At 36.3% G+C, this 23,809-nt stretch overlaps 1 protein-coding gene across 4 annotated transcripts in view; it reads right to left on the bottom strand.

The window, feature by feature from the left end:
• Positions 1–23,809, bottom strand: part of LOC149802900 (hexosaminidase D-like) — an 88,176-nt gene that overhangs the window by 44,391 nt on the left and 19,976 nt on the right. For all 4 annotated transcript variants that reach the window (XM_089952394.1, XM_089952396.1, XM_089952395.1 and 1 more), the window contains 5 exons: positions 18,132–18,186; positions 16,718–16,827; positions 15,169–15,256; positions 10,990–11,068; positions 691–776 (listed from right to left, as the gene is read on the bottom strand). In XM_089952394.1, the coding sequence (XP_089808520.1) occupies positions 691–776; positions 10,990–11,068; positions 15,169–15,256; positions 16,718–16,827; positions 18,132–18,186 (418 nt within the window). The remainder of the gene's footprint in view (positions 1–690; positions 777–10,989; positions 11,069–15,168; positions 15,257–16,717; positions 16,828–18,131; positions 18,187–23,809) is intronic.

The raw sequence follows: 23,809 nt of genomic DNA, 5'->3' as shown, positions 1-23,809 counted from the left end.
ACTTGGCTGCAATATGTCTCTAAAGATTCACTTCCTTCATTCCCATTTGGATTTCTTTCCTAGCAACTGTGGTATTGTTAGTGATGAACACGGCGAACGTTTTCATCAAGATATCGCAACAATGGAACAAAGATACCAGGGAAAATGGTCCACTACAATGCTGGCTGACTACTGCTGGACACTCCTCAGAGATGCTCCCGAACAGCTGTACAAGAGACAGGCGAAGAAATCTAAGATGTAGTCAATGACTTGATTTTTTATAGGTAGGCTATTACAGTTGACCTTTTACTATTGGAATGCATTTCGTTATGTAAACATTAATTTCTTGCAGATTACAAAAAAACTAGAGCCAATTTTGCAATTTGACTGTCATATTCGTGTTCAGCACATAAAAATTGATAAGAATTGACTAATTTTATTTCAGTAACATGACTTTTGTAAAAATTTGTTGTCCAGTGTATTCTGCCTTTAAACTATGAAAATTGTATACCAATTATATATGGTGACACATTTCTATAATGTTTAGCCCATTTAGATATGCTTATTTTTCTGTGACTCCAATGTACATATTCTTGCTTATTATGCTATTGTACATGGACGTATGACTTCTAAAGAAATAGGTTCAAGTTAGCAACTTAGGGAGTTAGTTGAGGAAGGAGAGGGAGAGGAAAGAATTGAAGACCACCGAACCTCATCAGCCCCTATGTGGAACCACTTGATGCCAGGATGTAACTCCATCACCTGATCTATCATCATCGTGACAGCAAGAATGGAATCTGTAAATAACAAAATGATTAAAGATCAATCTCCTTTATGTGGTTTGCATTACCTAACATATACCCTATAGTTTAATCACATCAATCTGACTTGCTGTAATAACAATACTAACTTTTGGAAATGATTTTTTTCAGCAACCAAACTAAGGGTTAAACCAAGTTTGTCTTGTATTTTTGACTGAAGCAGTCTGACTCAGATCAAAAAGACAATATTATCTCTAAAATAAAAACAGAAAAATAAAAATGGTTCATGTATTTAGATCTGGCGCTAGACACACTCAATATCTCATCAATGTAAGATTTCTGAATACATGTATATATTTTTGCCTGTTTAGTAAAGAACATTCAGTATTAAGCTTAAACTGAAATACAACTGAATAATTGTTTGAATTTTCCTTGAATGAGATTTGCAATTTGTGGGATGACATAAATTTTTAAGGATTTCCACAAATCCAAGGAATTTGTTCTTTTTTCTCTCAAAAGAACAAGACTTACTCGTGTTAAATTTTAAAACTGCAAAGTGATTTGGTGTCCTTTCTACTATCTCATGCACAACTTGGCAAATCTACATGGTATTATGAAATGTTCAAGCTGCATTACAGAATCAATATTACAGTCAAGTACATCTGAGAAAATGGCCTCCAAAGAAAGGTCACTGCTTAAAGAAAGTTCATTTCTACAAAAAAATATCCTAACAGGTGACAGTTTAACACTGATGACCTTGACAGAAGATTTGACTAGTCTGGATAAACCTATAATATTGTGCTGTTTGTCAGAATTGAGTGATCCATTGCATATATATGCCTGTGACAGAGCAAAACAATCTAGTGGGTCTGGCCTTGTGTAACCAAAAGAATCCAAGATAAGTAAGACTTTATCTTAATTTCAGGACCAGCCTTTGATTGGATGAAGACTATCTTAATTCCAGGACCAGCCATTTGATTGGATGAAGACTTCATCTTAATTCCAGGACCAGCCATTTGATTGGATGAAGACTTTATCTTAATTCCAGGACCAGCCATTTGATTGGATGAAGACTTTATCTTAATTCCAGGACCAGCCATTAGATTGGATGAAGACTTTATCTTAATTCCAGGACCAGCCATTAGATTGGATGAAGACTTTATCTTAAATCCAGGACCAGCCATTTGATTAGATGAAGACTTTATCTTAATTCCAGGACCAGCCATTAGATTGGATGAAGACTTTATCTTAATTCCAGGACCAGCCATTAGATTGGATGAAGACTTTATCTTAATTCCAGGACCAGCCATTTGATTGGATGAAGACTTTATCTTAATTCCAGGACCAGCCATTTGATTGGATGAAGACTTTATCTTAATTCCAGGACCAGCCATTTGATTGGATGAGGACATTATCTAAATTCCAGGACCAGCCATTTTTGATTGGATGAAGACTTTATCTTAATTCCAGGACCAGCCATTGGATTGGATGAAGAATTTATCTTAATTCCAGGAACAGCTATTTGATTGGATGACATTAAAGTCTAACCTAAACTGGTGTGATCTGGTGTCCTTTCTACCATCTGATCCACAGTGAGGTAACTCTTAGTACCATTTTTGTAAGTCTTTGGTATGACTCAGCCGGGGTTCGAACCCACAACCACCCATGACCAAGGTGGTCTCCAAGCAAACCTAACAACTGGGTTACCTCCTACAGCAGAACAACTAGATAATTGTCTGCATTCATTGCCTGACAAACATGCCTCAGCAACCAAGTGCAGGATATCAGTTAAAAAATGTTCTCCATGGTACAGCAGTGTTAGGGACCAGCTTTGCACTGCTAAAAGAGACCACCGTAAAGCTGAGAGGCTCTGGTTTTCCACCAGACTCATTATTCATAAGCAAATCTATGAAGCCGCTAAGAAGAATGACACATAGTCCATGCAGTGAAATGAGCCCACTACAGTACTAAAATCATGGAAAAATCCAGCTGCAAAGAGATCTTCAAGATTACTAACATGCTGATGTCAAGGAACAAATGTACACCACTTTCAACTACCTTCTCTCCAGTCGACCTTTCGTGACAAAGTACAAACCATTAAAGATAAGCTTGACAACACAATTTCAACTGACTCATCATCACCATACAGCTGGTATACAGAATTTCAGTGGCAACCATTAGCAGCATTTGAACCTGTCTCTATGGATTTAGTATGTACAATCATGATGAAAAGTGCACCAAAGTCATGTGAACTTGATCTAATTCCAACATCACTGCTGCTTAGATCCAGTATTGCCTTCACTAACTGATGTTATTAACACCTTTCTCTCATCCGGGGGACACCTCCGGTAACCTAGTGGGTAGAGCGTCCACCTCAGATGCAGGAAGTCCTGGGTTCGATCCCAGGCCGAGACATACCAAAGACTTACAAAAAATGGTACTAACAGCTGCATCGCTTGGCGCTCAGCATTAAGAGTTAGTGTTAGGACTGGTTGGCCTGGTGTCAGGATAATGTGACTGGGTGGGACATCATGCTGCATGTCTGTGGCATGATGCCCCAGTGATAGACATCAATATAAACTGCCACACTGCAGACATCATAGCGATATGACTGAAAAATTGTTAAAACTACGTTAAAAATCCAAATCACACACACACATTCATCCAGGGAATTCCCATCATTTTTCAAAACTGCCATTGCAAAGCCTCTGCAGAAAAAACCAACACTCAACCATAACTATTTAAAGAACTACGCCCTGTTTCTAATCTCCCATTCATGTAAAAAATCTTAGAAAAAGTTGTTCTATCTCATCTGAATTCAAACAGTCTTTTTAGCAATATACATTGTGCATATCACCCTTGCTACAGTACTGAAACTACTTTTCTGAAAGTAGTTAATGACCTTCTCTCTGCTTTGGATAGCGGAAAGATTACAGTCCTCACACTCCTTGATTTGTCTGCAGCATCTGACACAACAGACCATGATATATTACTTCATCGTCTCCAGCATGTATTTGGCATTTATGATACAGCCTTACTGTGGTTCAAGTCCTACTTGGTCAACAGGACACAAATTGTGTCTATAAATGGAATACACTCCAGCCCAATTGATCTGTGTTGTGGTGTTCCACAGGCGTCTGTTCTTGGACCTGTTCTCTTCATTATATACACTCAGCTGTTCTCAAGTGTCATTGATCATCATCCAGTGTCTCACCAATTGTACGCTGATGACACGCAAATATACAAATCTAGGCACCCAAGCGAAGTTGATGGTACCATCCAAGGTGTAGAGAGGTGCATTTCTGATGTGAAATCATGGATGACATGTAACAAGCTGCAGATGAATGATGATAAAACTGAGGCCATTCTGATCACAACACAAAGACTTTCTCATTCACATCCTTTAACTCAAAAAATAAATATCAGAAACACCATTAAATTCACACAGTCAGTGCGAAACCTAGGTGTTACTCTTCGACAGTACTCTTTAATTGCACAAACATGTCATGAACATATGCAAGGTTGCATATCTTGAACTGAGACGCATCAGCTCCATTCGCAATTATCTTTCAGTTGATGCCACTAAAATACTTGTGTATTCCTTAGTACTTTCAAGACTGGACTATTGTAACTCAATTCTGTCTGGTTCATCTCATTATCTACTCCAGAAACTTCAAAACATAGCTGCTCAGATCATCCTTAGATTACCACAATCAGAACATACCTACCCCTTGCTCTGTACCCTACACTGGCTATCCATTCTGTGCTAAGTTTCACTGATGGGCTCCAGTCCAACATACCTATCCGACCTCACCCATGTATACACACCAGCTAGATACTTACATTCCTCTTCTGACACTTGTATTCTCATTATTCACACTATGAAAATGAAGTCATATGGACAACATTCTTTTACATACCAGGGCCCAGCAACGTGGAACGAATTTCCCACTGAACTTAGACACAACGACAGTGATCTCATTCAAGAGCATTCTTAAAACTCATCTATTTTGACTGCAAGAACAGACTTAAAGACCTAATAATGTTTCGTTACCTTCAATATATTCAGCATGATTTCTGTTTTCTAATTTCATGTGTTTGTTTTTTGTAATCATGTCCTTATGTGTTGTCCAATAATGTAAAGTGCTTATAGCTTCTACACTATACAATGTCCTCAATATTATTATTATTATTATTAAAGTCTGACTTAAATTGGTCACATCAAGTGCCTTAAGTCTCAACACAAAATTATAAGAACCTTTAATGATGGTAAAAAGTACTTTCAGCAATCTTTGAGGTTGCTGCCAAACAATGAAGATGTCACAGCCTTGTTTCATTATTACTACATGTTGCTGAAATAAGACATTTGATTTTGCATGCCCATGCTGCCGGGGGATACCAATTGTTGCAGTAAAATGTATTTCTTCGATAATACTTACCCACTCATAATGCCTTAGGAGTAATAACACTACCTCACAAATCAGCCCTCCATGGGCTAAAATTTTAGCTGTGGAATGGTTCAAATGGTGTCTTATTTGACCATGCTAGAACAAATGGTAAACCAGACTTTGGACACAAAGTCAACCCATTCAGGCATGCCATATCAAAGTTCACAAAAGATCCGAGAGATCTGTTTTGTCCAATATTCTCTCTTCTGTGATGATGCAGCACATCAGAGAATGTGAAATGGTAACCTTTCACCAAGATGGGAGCTAACTTCTTCACATTAAATAGCCATAAAATAAAGTTAATGTTTTAAATGGAGAAATGCAATTTCTCAATGTACCATTGTGAGAAAATTGGCAATTTCCGCTTGTATACAATAATAGTGTTGGGCCTTCTTGCCTGAGTGATTCTCTCCACCACTTGTGGTGAGACCTGTTTGTTCTTGAGGGCTTGTTTTATTATGGTCTAATTGTGCTTATTCAACAGATCTGGATTCATAAGAAACTCCTTCCATCAAGGTTGTTTAAGCTCATGAGATAAAATTGGTATTTTCCTTGGAATTTCCATTGTTATAATTTTCACACTGGATAGGAACAATCAGGATGAGGCAGCACCCTGTTTCTCTTGATTTTTGTACCATTTTTGGAATCTGAGCTGTTGGAGGGTGAGCATATTTTTCCAAGCTGTTGCAATTTATGGAAAGAGCCTCAGAACTGATAAGACAAGGGAGTTTTGCATTCCACCTTGTTAAAAAATAGGTTCACCAGTGGTTGTTCCACATAGGTACAAATGCAACTGAAAAAAGGGATGAAGTGACCTTTCCATTTGTACAAGTTTACTCTTTTGGGATAGTGACTACATTAATATATTTAGTCTGCCTGGAAAAAGACAAACTTCAATGTGGATTTGTTGGTGAAGACACCACCTTAAGAAATTCCAAACAATAATGCACATGTATTTGGGCCAGGTTCTCCCTTACCTAATATAATTCACCATTGAGAAATTTTCAGACCGAATAAGAACACCCTTTCTATGTAGCTTCTCCTGCCACCAAAGGAATACTTTCTATATGGCTTTCTCATCTCTAGAATACTGATATACAATAGAAAATCCTGAGTGTGCCACTGTCCACTGGCTTTCTGGAAGGATATATGCACCCCAGCCCATTGTGCTTGTGTTCATACAAGCCATTATCTTCGGTGGTTGTACCTGAATGGAACATCAGCTGTAAATGGGACCTCATATGAATGGAGACTAACACTGTCTATTCCAATAGGACAGTCCTGACTTTTCTTGGGACAACAGTATCTTTTGTAATGTTTTCATAAATAGGTGATCCAGTAAAAGTAGGTCCACTGCTACATTGTGTAAGACCAGTAGATGAATAAATTATCAGGCTGTGAGAGTTTTTTGTAAGAACTGATGCCCCCACTGAAATGATTTCAATGCATGCTCCTGTGAGACACTCTGTTCAGGAGGAATTCTCAAGCTGAAATGCAATTCTAGCAAGAATTGAAGCCAGCTTCTAAATGATTGGCACATATATACTGTGCCACTTTTGAGTCTATAGACAGACATGACTAAGTGACTATGTGACTGCTATGTAGAAACCCATATTATGGCACCAGGGAGGGATATGCAATATTGGATCCCGGTCCCCTTAGGAATAAGAATGGTCTGTTTGTGGTGGCTGTATGTAATCCACATCAGATGGCAAAGATCAGACTTGATGAAAAAGAGCCATCATTTCCTTCTTTCTGAGCCAAGTTCTTAATACTTATTGGCAAAACTATGTCATTCACGGTCTGGTCATCAGTGATACATAATATATATGAACCTATCATGGATATAGGCTGCCCACGGTCTTTAACAGTAACTGGGCACAAAGGCACTAGCTGGCCCTCAGCTAATATTGGTACATGAGAAAGCTTTCCAGTAGTGGGTTGGGGTTCTCATGGGGTTTTCCCAGGTTCTTACTCCACCAGTTATTCTGGCCATCATGTATAGCCTATCATGTGCTGAAAAATTATGTCAAACCCAACAATAACATCAACTGGCCGCAGAGTGGCATGGAACTATCTAGGTACTATACAGTATGTCTCCACTAACTGGATGTCTTTTACCAGTGAGGGTCTGTGTACAGATGTGGGGATGAATAATTGATCTTAGATCATTGTAAGCAGTTCCCTCTGGCATATTTGAAGACTATCAGATTTGGTATTGACTCTAAGCAATCTTTATCTGATGGTGTGATGATAAATCTACGTGGAAATGATCTCCTTCTCTCTGCTTTTATTCACAAGGATTTTCAAGAACCATGGCTATGAACAAGTATCAGATCTGTGTGACGCTTTCCCATATGAGTCCATATAAACTAGGTACTGTGGCACTAAACTGGCCATCAACTGAGCTGGGTACATTATGATATCAGGATGACATACAAGATACTGAACAATGTAAGTAGGTCCATCATTCAACCTTGTAGGCAAGATCAGCTTTGGTTTTGACTGCATGTGATCTTGTTCTAATCATGACAGAACAAGTCAATTCTATCCTCCATAACATTATCAACTTGATGCACTATAATGGGTAGGCTGTTTTGTATGAGTGTCAGTGCTCTGAAACTGGAACAGCATACAAAATGTTGAGCCCATCTTTCAGCATAATAAACCAGATCCACTCTGTTATCGACCTTGTGTGATCTGATTCTGTTGGCAGAGCATATCCTCCATAATGTTGTCAAATTCCTTATACTGGAATGGATATTATGAGTTATGCAATCCTGAAAACCAGTCTGAATATGCACCAAGTATCTGATATGCTTATTCATGAAGGCTTCAACACTCACATGTGTCCTATGTCTCTGTCTGCCACTTGTCGTACAGAATGCTCCATTAATATCAGTCACGTGATCAGACTGTGATAAGACTGAACACCAGTTGGTCTTTGTTGATTAGCTTGTCAACAGATGCTGGAACTCTGGACCAAGCAGTTGACGGAGAAGGAGGAGGACAAAACTCTGGTGGAAATAAGTGAAAGACTTTTTCAATCATAATTCTTTTGTCATCATTAAGTCTAGCAAATATGATGGGGCTTGTGAGCATACTCTGTTATCTCTAAAAGAATGTGGTGACTCAAATGTCTCATGAGCAATCTGAATTGTAACTGATGAAGATTGTTTAATGTGGCAGCCAAACATACTAGTAGATCTTCCTAACTGGGATATGGTAACTTCCAAATGGTCCACCCTCTGAGTGGCATGTGAACAAGTTGATTCCATAATGCATAGGTACTGGAGGAAAGAACTGGACAAGGGATGCCCTGAGTGTTTTGTGGCACTATAGTGGGTATTACCATGAAAATAAAGGTGTTGTGCTACCATGTAGGCATGCTGAACAAAGACCTTCCCTCCTTTGTCTTTAAGGGTAAGATCACCTATGGGGTCAAACTGCTCTGATCTGATACATCATGGTACAACAGTGCCATTTTAACTTACATGATGTTGCTCAGTTCTTAATGTGGGGACAGGTTATGGGATATTCGATCCAAAGAACTTGTCCTTACATTGTGTGAGACAGTATCTGAATTATCTTGATTTGATCTCCATCTTGCTCATATGCAGCCAGTAGAGACTGGCTGTCAAACCCATCAGCCCAATTGGTTCCACCAAAAATATTTTGTCAAGCTACAGTGGTGAGGGTGGAACTAGGGCTGAAGCTTTCACTGAAAGGGATCTCCTGAACTGCTTATTGGTTTGTCATACTCACTAAAAACGAAAGGGATCTCCTGAACTGCTTATTGGTTTGTCATACTCACTAAAAATGAAAGGGATCTCCTGAACTGCTTATTGGTTTGTCATACTCACTAAAAATGAAAGGGATCTCCTGAACTGCATATTGGTTTGTCATACTCACTAAAAATGAAAGGGATCTCCTGAACTGCATATTGGTATGTCATACTCACTAAAAATGAAAGGGATCTCCTGAACTGCATATTGGTTTGTCATACTCACTAAAAATGAAAGGGATCTTCTGAACTGCATATTGGTTTGTGATACTTACTAAAAATGAAAGGGATCTCCTCAACTGCTTATTGGTTTGTCATACTTACTAAAAAATGAAAGAGATCTCCTGAACTGCATATTGGTTTGTGATACTTACTAAAAATGAAAGGGATCTCCTGAACTGCTTATTGGTTTGTCATACTCACTAAAAATGAAAGGGATCTCCTGACCTACATATTGGTTTGTCATACTCACTAAAAATGAAAGGGATCTCCTGAACTGCATATTGGTTTGTCATACTCACTAAAAATGAAAGGGATCTCCTCAACTGCTTATTGGTTTGTCATACTCACTAAAAATGAAAGGGATCTCCTCAACTGCTTATTGGTTTCTATGCTAACTAAAAAGTAATTTGTTGAGGTGACATCAATGCGGATTGTGTCCTCATCTCTCAGAGTGCATTAAGCATTTAAACTTTTAATTACATTGTGCCACACGTCCTGCTGTATGAACCCAAGGAGTGGATGTTACTGGGTTACTATACTATACTGTGTAAAGTTACCCGTGAGCAAGGGCTCACAAGGCAGCCTAAACAAGTAAAGATACTGAAGCATCTCTTTCAATAATTACAAAGTGGATGCTAGTATATAAAATATATAAACTTACCAGGAAGGAAAAGCTAAGAGATTGCCTATACAGGTAAAGTCACTGAGGTGTTGCTGTTAATAATTACCAAGTGGACACTGTGACTATAGCTTACCTATAGAAAACATATCTTTATCTATGCGACCAAAGTGGAAATTATAAAGTGATACATGTACAGCATCAACTTAAATAAGTGCTGCAACCCAAAGTTGAATAAAAGGAAAGATTTTAATCTGTGTCGGCAATATTACTGAATGATCAGGGCAAACTCTTGTTGAATGCTCTTTATTCTTAAAGGAGAAAAAAAATTCAATAATGCCAAACAAATTTTTGTCAGTTTCATATAAGGATTAAGCCCAACTTAGAGACAATTCTTTTGTTTTAAACTGTTCTTGCATTTTCTCTTTTTAAAAATCAATCAATGTTGTCCACTGCCTTTTTTTAGGGGGTCTTGTACCATCCCCTCACCTCCCTAGGTGGTGTCCTGTCCTCTCTGGGATGCAATCTGCCCTCCCAGGGGTCTGCCCAATTTGAAACTTTAATAAATGGCATAATGTATCATTTGACATGTATTTTTGAGCATCATTAACCTCTATTTTTCTCTTGCAGTAGAAATATTTTGGATTGACCTAGTTAATTTAAATAGCATATTGCAATATCGTAAACAGCAATAGTGTCTTTATTTTCTACTAGTTTTCCCTGAAGGCAGCACTACAAAAACAAGTTCAAAATGGCTGATGTTTGTTGCTGGCATCGAAACGTGCTTCCATGCAGATGGTATGCAGGCACCCAGATGCAACTGTATGTGACTCAGACCAAGGCATCCAAAAACGCTTCCACTGGGATGCAGTACAGGTGTTCAAAGGTATTTATGCTATGCTATGTAAAGGGTTAAAAACACCAGTTCAGTACATAAACATTATAGAAAGCATGCCCAAAGAACTTTAACCATGAAAATGCCCTACCTGACAAGTGCTCACATGACAAAACTGACAATATAAATTGTAATGTATCAATCTTGGCAATGAAGGATGGTCAATATCTGCCATGCATGGAAGAATACAAGAAAAATTTTTTTTAAAAACTGGAAGTTAGCTACAAAGAGATCTATTTTTAACGAACAGGACTGTAGGAAAAAGATAGTAAAGTTCTTACCTGGATTTGAAGGACAGAGAGCCATGGGGTAATCTGGCACCTCTCTCAGACTGTGGAATTTCTCATGCTTCAGTACAAACTAAAAAAAATGGAAGATGATAACAATTATTGCTCCTTGGCAAAATCAAATTAATCCCAACAGTGTGGGGTAAATAAAACTCCAGCTACTGGTACAAAAATTGCATAATACAGGGTCTAAAAATTCTTATACAGACAAGACCAATTTAAAAGGACAAAAACAATTTTTAAATATTTTTATGTAAATTTGAAAATTAATACATAACATTGTCAAGACATTTATGTGTCAGTGACAATAAGCTAAATGGTATTGCTGTATTACTGTCAAACTGGCATCATTTTCATCAATGGACAAAGGTTGGAGACCAAAACATGGTTTTCATCACATCCTCCAAAGACAAATGAGTTAAATATGGTCCATAAGGCTTGAACTACATAAGCTTAGTTCCATCTTGATAAGGGACTAGTAAGCTATCTTGATTGTCATAACAATCCACCTTGAAACAGTGGATGGCAAAATATTGGATGAAACCTATTTATCTCTCATTAGAGGCTGTCAAATAAAAACATAAAAGTTGATCTGCACAGATAAAACTGAGACTGAAGAGATACCTATTGAAGCTGAGGCCTTTTTTGCTTTAAAAAACTGGTAGGCATAGAAAGAAACTGACTCATAATTGCCACTGAACTGCAGATATCCTCGTTCTATGAATTGGGTAAAAAGCTCACTCCTTCATCTTGCATATGCTAAGGAAAACAAGAAAACAGTATTGACAGTAAAGGTCTTAAAAGAAAGGTTCAAAAGAGGTTCTAGTTAAAAACCACAAGACAGAGATTCCATCAAAGTGCAAAATTGGAAAACCTCCAAATTCAAGCCAACCTGGAGGTAATTCCTGTGAAAAGGGAAGACAGGGATGTGAAATGTATGCATCCTGAAGGTCAATGGAGACCATACAGTTGCCAGGTCTTATGAAGGATATGGTCTCCATCTTGGAATGTTCCCATCAGAGAAACTTGTTTCAGGTGCAAAGGTAGACAATTTGATGAAACTTTCCACTGTTTAGGGGGATCAGGAAAACTTTTCTGGGTCATCTGGTAGATGAGCACTTGCCCATCTTTCAATCTACTTTCTAAGAGGGTGATGCTGTCTGTGGAATGAGGAAAAAGCCATGAATCCCATGGCTGCATAAAAGGAATAAACGATCCCTGTAGTGGCACATCAAGAAATTCTTGTATCTCTCACAAAACTTAATTCTGGATCATTCTACAAAAAGTTGTTTGATTGGAATTTTGGCTACCACTCCACCACCCCCACCCCACCCCGCTTCCATGAACTGGATGACCTGGTATCACATAAGGATTGAGTGGGAAAATAGCCTAGTGCCTTAACACCTACACCTAGTCTCTAACGGGTTTGATTCAACAGTAGTGTGACAAGAGGCAGGGGTCTCATCTTGATCCCAATCCCCATACCAAGAGGGCTCCAATGACCAGCAACTAGAACACATAATCAGTGACGGGTCGGGCAACTCTGAACAGCAGGAAGACCCTTCCTTAGATTTTATCTAAATTGCAGCTCCCCTTACAGCATGACCCAATCCTGTTGCTGTTAATAGGTTTAGGGTTCTGAGAGAGTGCTGTTCTTCCCTCGTCGTTGGGGGGTGACTCATTTTCAGCTTGTTGTGAAAAGCGAGGGCACTGCTCCTCCTGTATGTGTGTATGCAACTCACTTTCTGCACAATGAAAACTGATGATGGAGAGGATGCTGTTCGTCCCCCATGAGAGGGGTGTGACTCACTCACTGCTTGGTAAGTTCCTTGGGGAGGGGAGGCCCCTGGACCTAACTCTAGAAGACTCTGACTCAGTTGGAACAAATGTCAGGAGTAAATGGGCCTTATGTCTCTAAAGATACTAATCCATATAGTCCTGGGAATAAGCAGTGCCCTTCCAAGCTGAAGAATCAATCTTGCCTCTCAGAGTCCCAAGGGACCCAAAGAAGAAACCTGAGTGAGAAATGATGATGAGGTCCCTTCCTTCTCCCCTTATAGGTCACACTGTTAAGACATATTGTTACAACTCTAAGTTTTATAATATCTAATTGAAATAAATGACAATGAACAATTTAGGTAAAATCAACAACAAAATTATTTCATTAAAATACTAAATACAAATTCAAAAAATACTAACAATATTGTGAATTAAATTTTAAAAAATCCTAAATGTCCTATCACAAGTCCAAAATTAAGAATGTTCTAAATGAATCATAATAGTCTTGAATGTCTTGATATAACACAACGATGCAATCCAGAATGTCCTTGAATGAGTTCACAAAAAATCCAAATTGAATTATTATTCCAAATGTCAATAATCACTTTAATAATTCTAATGAATGTTTTAAATAAATAATTCATCTCTAATCATATCTGATTTCAACAACACAACTGTCAACTCTGATATCAAATGGATTCCCATATACTGATCTAAAACTGGAATGAGTTATTTGTTTATCAAACCCCTATTTATACACATTTTCACTTTACCTATATCATATCAGAATGTGTAGCAATCCAATGGAAAAAACCTAGTCTAACTGTAAACAAGACTGGCCTTGAACTCAAATGCTGCGTAAACAGTTTACAAATGACCACAGTCTAAAGCAGAACTTAGAATCATGGACAAAAGTTTATCACAGAATACATTACAATACTGCCTGCAAGGAAAATATCTGAATACAAGAACAATAATACAAATGATGATTAAAGCTTATAAACATTATGACCTCAAGATCAACACAATGTATGAACTGCATTATCCTACCTGCCTTATAATAATAATGATTGATTGGTGACAGATTGAGTGGTATGAGACCATTACTCATGCGCTATTTAGAATCAGGTATATTACCTGAGAATAGATGACAATAAGATGAACCTGCAAAACACAGTCTATAAGCATATATCAGGCACGTGCAACCTACAGCCCACAACCTGGTTTAATCTGGTTCCATTTATAGCATACAGTGTGACTTTAAAAATAGCTATCCAGCCCATGCCCTGGAGGACGTTTCATACACACATGCATGAATGCATACACACATATAAAAGATATTCAGATGCTGGGTGCATATTCTAGACACAAGTCAAAGGCAAAGTTACTTCAGACAATTTTGAACTGAGCCTGTATAAGTGTGTGTGTGTGTGTCTGTGTCTCTTTGTGTGTGTCTCTGTGTCTCTCTGTATGTGCATCACACACACACAGCTCAATATAAGAATGTGACAAACTGAGTATTTAACTATGGGTTAAAAGTAAATGAATGGGTGTTTAGTGAATAATACAAAAACTTATGCTTCAATACTGAACCTGTCATCATACAGCATGGTCTGTACTTACAGCAGGAGCAGTGTGCTGACAACTTTAAGAAACAATTGGATAAAATAAAATAAACTGCTTTGCCTAATTTAAAGCATTAAAAATTTTCTTATGCCTTGTTAGATGATTTGTCTGCATAAAATAAACAAATACACTGGTTATCATTATTACTATTAAATATATATTATACATGCAAATTATCTAAACATCATCAACTGAAATCACATAAGATGTCAGACTGGTTCCATTTACATGTGGACACAACTAAATCTTTTAAATGATTTTATATGACAACCACGTGTTAATGCCAAACTCTTCTTTCCCCAGTGACTGTGCCAATCTGGTTCCCATAGATCTGACTTCATATTTCACAAATAATTACAGAAAATGGATAAGCTCAACCAACCATAACAAATATTTACATACATTAATTTATAGACAAGAAAGAAAATACAAATCTAAGTCAGCATCTTGCAAAAATCATTTTGCACAAAAATTATGACTTTAGTACTAATCAGTATTAAACATCATTTTATTTAATCATCATCACAAACACATGTGATAATACATCATTATGTTTAACCATCATCACAAACACATGTGATAATATATCATTTTATTTAATCATCATCACAAACACATGCATAAAATACATCATTATGTTTAACCATCATCACAAACACACGTGATAATACATCATTATTTTTAATAATCATCACAAACACACCTAAAATACAGCAGTGGTATTCATTTTGTTCTCGTATATCACAACAACCAAAAACCCCAACAAACCTCAAAGTGGCCAAAGGACTGCACCAAAGGTATCACAATCAAACCATTGTTCTTGGCAAGTTCAAGTATCTGAGCAATGCCATCCTTGCTGAAAAAATAGAGAAAATTATGTTGACTTGCGAAAATCCACTATTCACTATATTTTCTACTAAAGTTTTGTCTATTAAATCCATATTTCTAGTACTTCAAATCATTAAGATGTCTGGAGTGTGGCTGTTTATAGTCATGTCTAGCACTGAGACATCATGCCAGAGACATGTATCATGATATCCCAACCAGTCCTAATACTAACCTCTTAATGCTGAGCACCTACTGAGGCAGCTGCTAGTACCATTTTTATAAGTCTTTAGTATGACTCTGCCAGGTTTCGAACCCGTGACCTCCCACATATATGAGGTGGATGCTCAAACCACTAGGCCACTGGAGTGGTCTAGCAAAAGTCTAGGTATCTAAGTATACTGCACAATGACACAAACAACTGTATTCAAAGCTGACAAAATCAAGAAAATAAATTTAAAAATTATTATCAATTCAGAAAATTCCCCCTTATTTTTGCTAATGTTCAGCACAGAAATACTGTGCTTTCATTTAAATTTGTGGGAATCAATTTTTATGATTTTGTAAAAGTAAAAAAGGGTCTTTTTTGTGGTTCCTTAAATTTGTGGATTTGTGGGAAAGGAAAGCATCCCACAATAAAATGTCAGAGAGATTGGTCCTAATTATTCAAAGCTTTGAGAAATCTGGATCTGTTCTAATGTTGCAATTTCAGAACTATTTATGTGATAAACGTTTGTATTCCAGGAAACTTGATAGATATTTTAATATAGAGGGTTTTTCTCCGAAAATCAGCGAAGTGTGAACTTTAGTACAGTGATGTAATTAATATACATATTGTTTAAGTATCACCTGTACTTCAAGCAACAGTCTTAGTACCATACAGTCTGGTCGTCCTTTGGATTAAAATGTAGGGATAAAATGAGATGCACTTAGGATGATTTAGATTCTGAATGGAAACTTTGCAATGTGTAATTAGAAATACATGTCTGCATTTATCCATGCTTCACGTCTAAATTATTCATTCATATGGGTCAGGACTGTGGTGAAAACTGATATCACAGAATTACAGAGAACAAAGTTATTGAAATTCTGACGTGTATCTTCGAGAGCAGGTTCATCTCAGTGAAAGATGGATACAAGTAAGTATTAAATCTAATTTTCATACATCAATTATTCTTTCTTTCAGTACTGGAACTAAACAGATTATGCTCTTATCTTTTCTTTGTTATTCTAACTGATATTGCGACACATATCAATTAACTAAGTGGAAAGACATGTGTGCACTGAAACAATATAAAATGCTTTACAATTTTATGGCTTTTTTTAAGTGTTAAAATAAAACAAATACATGTAAAGGATAATATGTTAATACAGTAATCAAGCTGAATTATCAAACAACTGAGCATTGCTGATTGCTAGGTATGTGTCAGTAATGAAAAGAGTTGGGGAAGGGATGCTTTCTGCTTCACGTATGAAACCACAGTATAATTACCTGTAGGCAAATGGGTGAGCAAGCTCCGCTAGTTCTCTCCTGTATGGAAACATATCTTCATACTCCAATAAAAGTCCTGTGGCTCCACATTTCTTGAACAGTGGGAAGATCTTAAATAGACATGCGAGGTGTAAAATTTACCTAAAATGCAAAGTCAATGTTCTCCACATAACGCTATTTTACTTCTGCAAAGGAAACAAGATGATAGAGAAATCCCTTCTACTCAAAAATAAAAAATGTATTGTCTAGCTACCAACAGCATCTGGTAAATCTGAGCTTAAACATTTTAAACACTCTGAGTTCAATATACGAAATCATTAATGTTCATTTGTTACTGAAAAATGTTCACAAATAAAAATTTTAGCAAATTTCTCATTTTTTTTTAAATTTGGAAGCTGATTTTTCTAATGGTTTAAAACTATTAAAAAAATATAAATTGGTAAAGCAAACACAGGGAAAGTAAAATAATTATTTGTATGAAATACTCCTATGCTTCATGAATTATATTCTGTATAAATTCTGATGATACCAATGCTTAAAGCATACAAAGTCAACTAAGGAGACGAGTGTGTGTGTGTGTGTATGTGTGTGTGTGATATATGGATTTTTAACATAGCTTTAACAGTTTTTGAGTCACATAACCAGACATTTCAGCCATATTAATGTACATTCTAGACTTCCAAGATTATGTCTGTTAGATTTGTAAGTTTCTTTTAATCACATATCACCATATTTACATTATTTCTTATATTACAGGTCTGAAACATATCAATACAATTTTCTTCCTCTTGGCATAATTACACCAGGATTATATTAGATACTCATTCTGACTACTGGATAAGCAATCATCATGCTTTCTTGCATTTAATAACTCATCCTCTGTGTGTGTATGTGTGTGTGTGTCTGTGTGATTTGGATTTATAATGTAGCTTTAACAAAATTTCTGTCACATCACTACAGTGTTTGTAGTGTGGCAGTTTATAGTGATGTCTAGCACTGGGACATGTCACAAACATGTAGCATCATGTCCCACCCAGTCACATTATCCTGACACCAGGCTGACCAGTTCTGACACTAACCTCATAATGCTGAGCACCAAGTGAGCAAGCTACTAGAACCATTTTTATAAGCCTTTGGTATGACTTTGATGGGGTTCGAAGCCAAAACCCTTCTGCATCCAAGGCAGACACTCTAACCATTTAGGCCAGTGGAGTAGTCTATCCTGCATTTTATTTAGTCTCAAGTTGAATGACAATGATTTGATTCCAGCTAGTATCTACTAGTCATAAGTTCAATGACCATGATTTGATCCAGCTAGTAACTACCAGTCTCAAGTTTAATCACTACAGTTTGACCCAGCTAGTATCTATAGCTTCCGCAGTACTTATCTATCAAGGATGTTTCAATAAACTACCTGTTCATAGTATTCCACCTTTGGGGGAGCTCCTTTAAGGTCAAGATGAACAATTCTGAAACAACAGGAAAATAAATTGATCAAGGAGAAAAACTGTCACTCAATGAACAGTTCTTAATCTTTTATTGCTTTCAAAATATATTTTGGTATCACAGTTTAAATAATACTATTCAGGCTTATTGAAATTCATCCAAAATTTATCCATAATCATTTTAAGTTATTACTTGGATAAATCTAGTTCCATTAATCCAACATTAATCCATTTCCAGACCTTCATCACCTTAATATAGCTACTATGCCATAAAACTGACTTTTATTTACCTTGTTTTCATTTACCTTTCATCATCACTATTAGTTCTTTTCAAATAGCAAACATTTTATATAAAGTTTAATTATGTGTTTATGCAAATCGTTTTCTTTAAACAAAAAATAGGCCCCTGAAATATAACTTTAAAAAAAATATGTTACACTGTGATAACTTTAAAAAAAATATGTTACACTGTGATTGGAAATGACTCTCCAATCTGCAATAGCAAGAATAGGTACTTGTTCATCTACCAGTTGTATTAATGGAGATTAATCACCTACTGAAATTTTTTAAAGTCCCGGACATTTTTGTCATTCACTAGTGCAAAACATAAGTACATACCAAGATCATATCATTATCATTTAAAAAGTAAATGTAGCTGATCTGCCACGTTTGCTAAAGTATAACATACACCCAACTGCCAACATCACAGACCCAGCTATGTTATAAATTGCTGGGAGAAAAGATCTGGGTTTACAATGTTTACTTGAAATTATGAAATGAACAGTGTAGACCCTCTTGTTCACAGATGAGTGCATATTATACATGTGCAAATAAAGTAATCATCAGCAAATTTGTACTGAAGACAAATTTACAAGGTATATAACTTTGTGAGATTATTTTAAAATTATGAAATTTACTAAAAAGAAAAAAATAACTTTCATGTGTAAAAAAGAGTCCCTCGATAGGACTAATCTTCTTCTGGCTGAAAATAATTTCCAGCAATCCAAAATGAATCAATTTCTTTTATTTTTACAACTTTTTAACAGCCATGTACCGGAACTATCTCTGAAATATTTCAGAAACTGTGCCATAAAACAACAAATCCAACATACCCAACTTTTTTAATTCAATTTTTTTTTCATTGCATTTACAATTTGTTAAAAAAATATTTAATTATATACTTGAGCCAAAACACTAAGAATATATTCACAACCACAGGACAATTCTTCATCATGGTTTTTGACCTTGAAACCCATATCACAGATAGCAAATTTATCTCATGCAATCAAAAAATATACCCTCATGCCAAGTTTGGATAAATCTATAATTACAGTGTGACCCCATATAACATGCTCCGTTATAACACGAATCCAGATATAACACAGTCATGGTATGGCTCCCAAATTTTATACACATGTATTTTTCTTGTACATGGAAAATAAAAATGCTTTCTTAAAGGAGACCAGAAACCAATGGAAATATAGAATAATAATGAAAGTACTATAGCAGAAAACCTTATTCTGAAGTATCATCTGTGACCGTAATGCCAATATTTAAATATTGGCCTATCTTCTGGGAGCTGAATTTCCGTGACCTCGTATGCAAAATTTCCACGCCTATTCGGTTACTTTCGGGATGTGACGTCATAGTAGCGACTCCAGCTGCCCAAGTGGAGTTGCCAGAGTAAAAGACAATACCGTTTTGCGTTGCTTACGGATGTAATAGAACATTAAGAAAAGCCTGCGGACATATTATTTTTTTCTTTTCCGAAAGATAAAGGCATAATGAAAGAACGGGTACATTATTACAAACAAGTCAATTTCAAAGCAACACCATACAGCACTATATGCTCGTTACATTTCTCAAAGGAATGTTACGAGAGGGATCATGAAAAAATAGCAACTCAAAGATACGCAAATGCTAGGCCTAGACTAAAAGTTGTCACTGTTCCAGACACACCTTTGGACATTTTAAATCCTGGGAAACGTGTGAGTTACGAAAACAGGCAGAAAGGGCGAGTAAGTGACCACAAAATGCAACAATCAATCCACATATCTTTTATCTAAAACAGCAGTGCTAAAAAACAAATCTGATAGCCCGACACCCTGGGCCCCTTCTGGTTTTAGTTCCGGCCCATCCTGTATTCAAAGTGAGGTGCCTGTCAGGCTTGTCGAAACAAAAATTGTTTGCCTGAGGAAACTTTGATCGCGCTGGTGAAATGAGTAAATGTATTTTCAAGATGTTGACATACATGCCTTAACACGGCACAATCTAAATCAAATCACCACTGTCCTAGGTGAAATTTAGATTTGATTTTAATCAAATGGAAGCTTTGCTAAAAATAAGATTCTAAACCTGTCGTGTTTCGAGAAAACACAATTTTCAGTACTCTTATAAAAATTAAAAATTAAAAAAAATGCATTGTATACATGTAGTATGCATAAACAGTAATCTGTAATAATTGGAACTGATATAAAACTATTCCTTGGGCAGTTTAAAAAGCAGCAATTTTAAAAAAAGGTCAAAGTTTCACATTAACTGTCTGACAATAAAACGGGGGGGGGGGGACTATTGACCCCCCCCAATGTGCAACCGCCCATTTGACGTGCCATTTCTCCCTGTGATACGCCTTATTATTCCCCCATGACAAGCCCCTTTTGCATATTCTGGTCAGTTCTGGCTAAATTGCAAAATAGCTAAAGTTTTGATTTTAAGTACGCAAACAATAAAGCCAGTGTGACTAATGAACATAATCCTTATCCTTGCATTGATCTTGTGAAAAGGACTGCCCTTAGGACATACTTCAAAAGAAACCATGTTCGACAGTGTGTGTATGTGTAATCACCAGCAATTGATTACCAAATAAACGATGCCTATTTTGTTGTTACTTACGATGCCATGGACTTCATTTTAACAGTTCAAATCTGCAGTCACAAGTTACCGAACATGTGGCAACTGTTTTTCTCAAGTTTTATGCCCCACCTTATTTCCTTAGGTTTAAGTCTTAATGCATGTAACACTGTTTGCTGAATAAAATATTTATTCGGAATTAATTCTTTAGGGCCACATATACTGCATGGTATATTTTGTTTTATTCCTTGTAATTTAATCATGGTAATTAAACTATTCATATACGGCAGAGGAATGTCAGGTGTTAAATGGCCGAGTTTCTTTGGCAGAAATGGAGATGTGATTTTGTTTGCAGAGAAAATTTCAAAGTGATCATTCATTTAAGCTAATTGGTGACAATTTTATTCTTTTTTTTTATGCTATAGTACTGTTGTAGTTGTTTAAAAATCTGAAATTTACTTGAATAATGTTTAATCTTCACGTTCTATTTACCGAAGAAGAAAAAAAGAAGAAAAAAACTGTTGTATGATATTAATTATTTCATCCAGTGCCGGGTTTAGACGTGTGTGTGTGTGATTTGAATTTTTAATGTAGCTTTAACAATTTTTCAGTCATATCGCTACAATGTCTGCTGTGTGGCAGTTTAGACTGTGGATTGCAAACGTTATATTTAAAAATGGTTTGGGGTTGTTTTTTTTCTTCTTCTGACAAATGAAAATTGACAGACATAATGTAATAATCGGGACTTCGCTGCCCAAAATTGAGAGATATTACAAGATTGGGAGGTAGATGAGGAAATACCCCCAAAATCAGAAGGTTTTTCTCCCGGCTTGAGAGTTGACAGGTATAACTGTCTGGGCTTGTGGAATTTCATTCAGGACTTTAGTTTATTTAAGTCACCAACCCGGGGCCTGTGCCTAACAAATTTCTTTTAGCACTTACCAGTACAGTACATAAACTATTATACCAGACTGCAGATTCAACTTTTGAATGTGCAACCCAAATGTGGTCTCCTGTCTGTGTCGCTCACCAATGTTTATGCTTGTATTCAAGGACTGGCTAGTATAGCGTCACAGTACCACGTGATATATCATCTCATCAGAACTCGGAAAAACTCAGCAATTTACATAATCATGGTATCTTCCACGCAATATAATCACTACCCGCTTACGATATTTAATTTATAAACATTGCAGTCGAATTAAAATCTGTAGAGAATTACATACGTAAAAGGAAAATTTTGATTTCTAGTCTCCTTTAAGAGTACAAAAAAAACATAAATTATTTTCATTTTGGGGAAGAGATCGTGTATGAATAATAAAAGACAATCGTGGCATGGCTCCTGAAATTTTATATGTATTTTTCTTGTACATGAAAATAATATTTTCTTCTTAAAAGTACAAAAAATAACATGTAAAAAGTTTATTCTCAGATTCGGTAGGGCTTTGCCAATGTTGCCAACTGTGATATTTTTCCTTATTGGCTGTTTAAACTTGTATATACATGCATTGGTTTGGAGTGGAGAAATTTAGAGGCCCCATGAAAGGAAGCAAATTTGATATAAAATGCACTGAAATTTATCTATTGTTACATAAACAAATTCTTTGTCCATATCGACAAACCATCTTAACAGTGCATTGCTATATCATAATCTGCTTATGTTGACATCAAGCACGAGTATTGTAATTTGTGAGATATCTGCTTTTTTTGTTGCTGACATTTCTGGTTTGCTGAGATCAACCAGATGTGGCATTATCTCTTAATCTATTTTTCAGCTGATTTTCAGCCACTCACTAGTAAATAATATATTTACATAGATTGACTGGATGGTAAGTAAAATTCCCCTTCACTTCACTCAGAATTAAATCTTTCAGAACACTCAAATTTTCTGTAGTAATCACTGTCATCAGACCAGAACACCAGCATCCCTTGACCCTTTGTTTAATTTCTGACGCATGCGTGGAAGGTAGCACAACAAATGTTTTTTTAAAAAAAAACATCTTACTTGTTGGTCTACTCAACAGGCAGGGAGGAAAAGTAGCTACAATTGAACAAATGACGGCCAATTCCTTTTTTTTAAATGTACCCAGATAAAATAGTTTGCTGAAATTTCAAAGAAAACAGATTATCTTTGAAGCACTGATTGTTATGAAAACGTACTAAGCAAAGGGGAAAAAAAATCAGTCTCAAACATGCAATACAATTATTTGATGTTGCCACCACAAGAAGAAAAGTGCATTTGTTGGTTCTCCAAAGCTGTCCTTTAGCATTGACTTCAATAACGCATGCACCCTTCATCAAAGAAAGCCAACTACAATCTTCAATAAAAACAAAGAACCTTTCTTCAAAGGAAGTCAGTACCAAACTTAAATAAAAACTATGAAATCTGGTGGATTTTTTTCATTTTCCAATGTGACTGGAACACAATTACTGTGCTGTGAAAGTTTCCTTTCTACAGGGTAAAAGTTTATGCTTACGAACGCTGCCAATAGCGGCTTAAAACGCAAACAAACTTATACAGACTTGGGACATACTGAAAAGTAAATGGGTTTCATCATCCATTACATGATTGTCTGATGTTTTTCCATTGAATTCAAACCTATAGTACCTGCAACAAACTTTAAATCTCTGTGTGTGCATATTTTCGATGGAATTACCTGTATTGTGGATTCAATGTATGTGATGAGATTCGCAGGCGAGTAAACGGTGTTGATTCATGCCATACATTAAACATGTATGTATAAACAGTATACACGTATATGTACCAATCCATGGTTCTCTAAATAAAGTAAAATAT

This window comes from Sinohyriopsis cumingii, chromosome 3 (assembly GCF_028554795.1).
Source record: "Sinohyriopsis cumingii isolate HCF-2022 chromosome 3, ASM2855479v2, whole genome shotgun sequence".
NCBI lineage: Eukaryota > Metazoa > Mollusca > Bivalvia > Unionida > Unionidae > Sinohyriopsis > Sinohyriopsis cumingii.
Note: the sequence above shows the minus strand (reverse complement) of the source record. Positions and strands in the feature narration are given on the sequence as shown.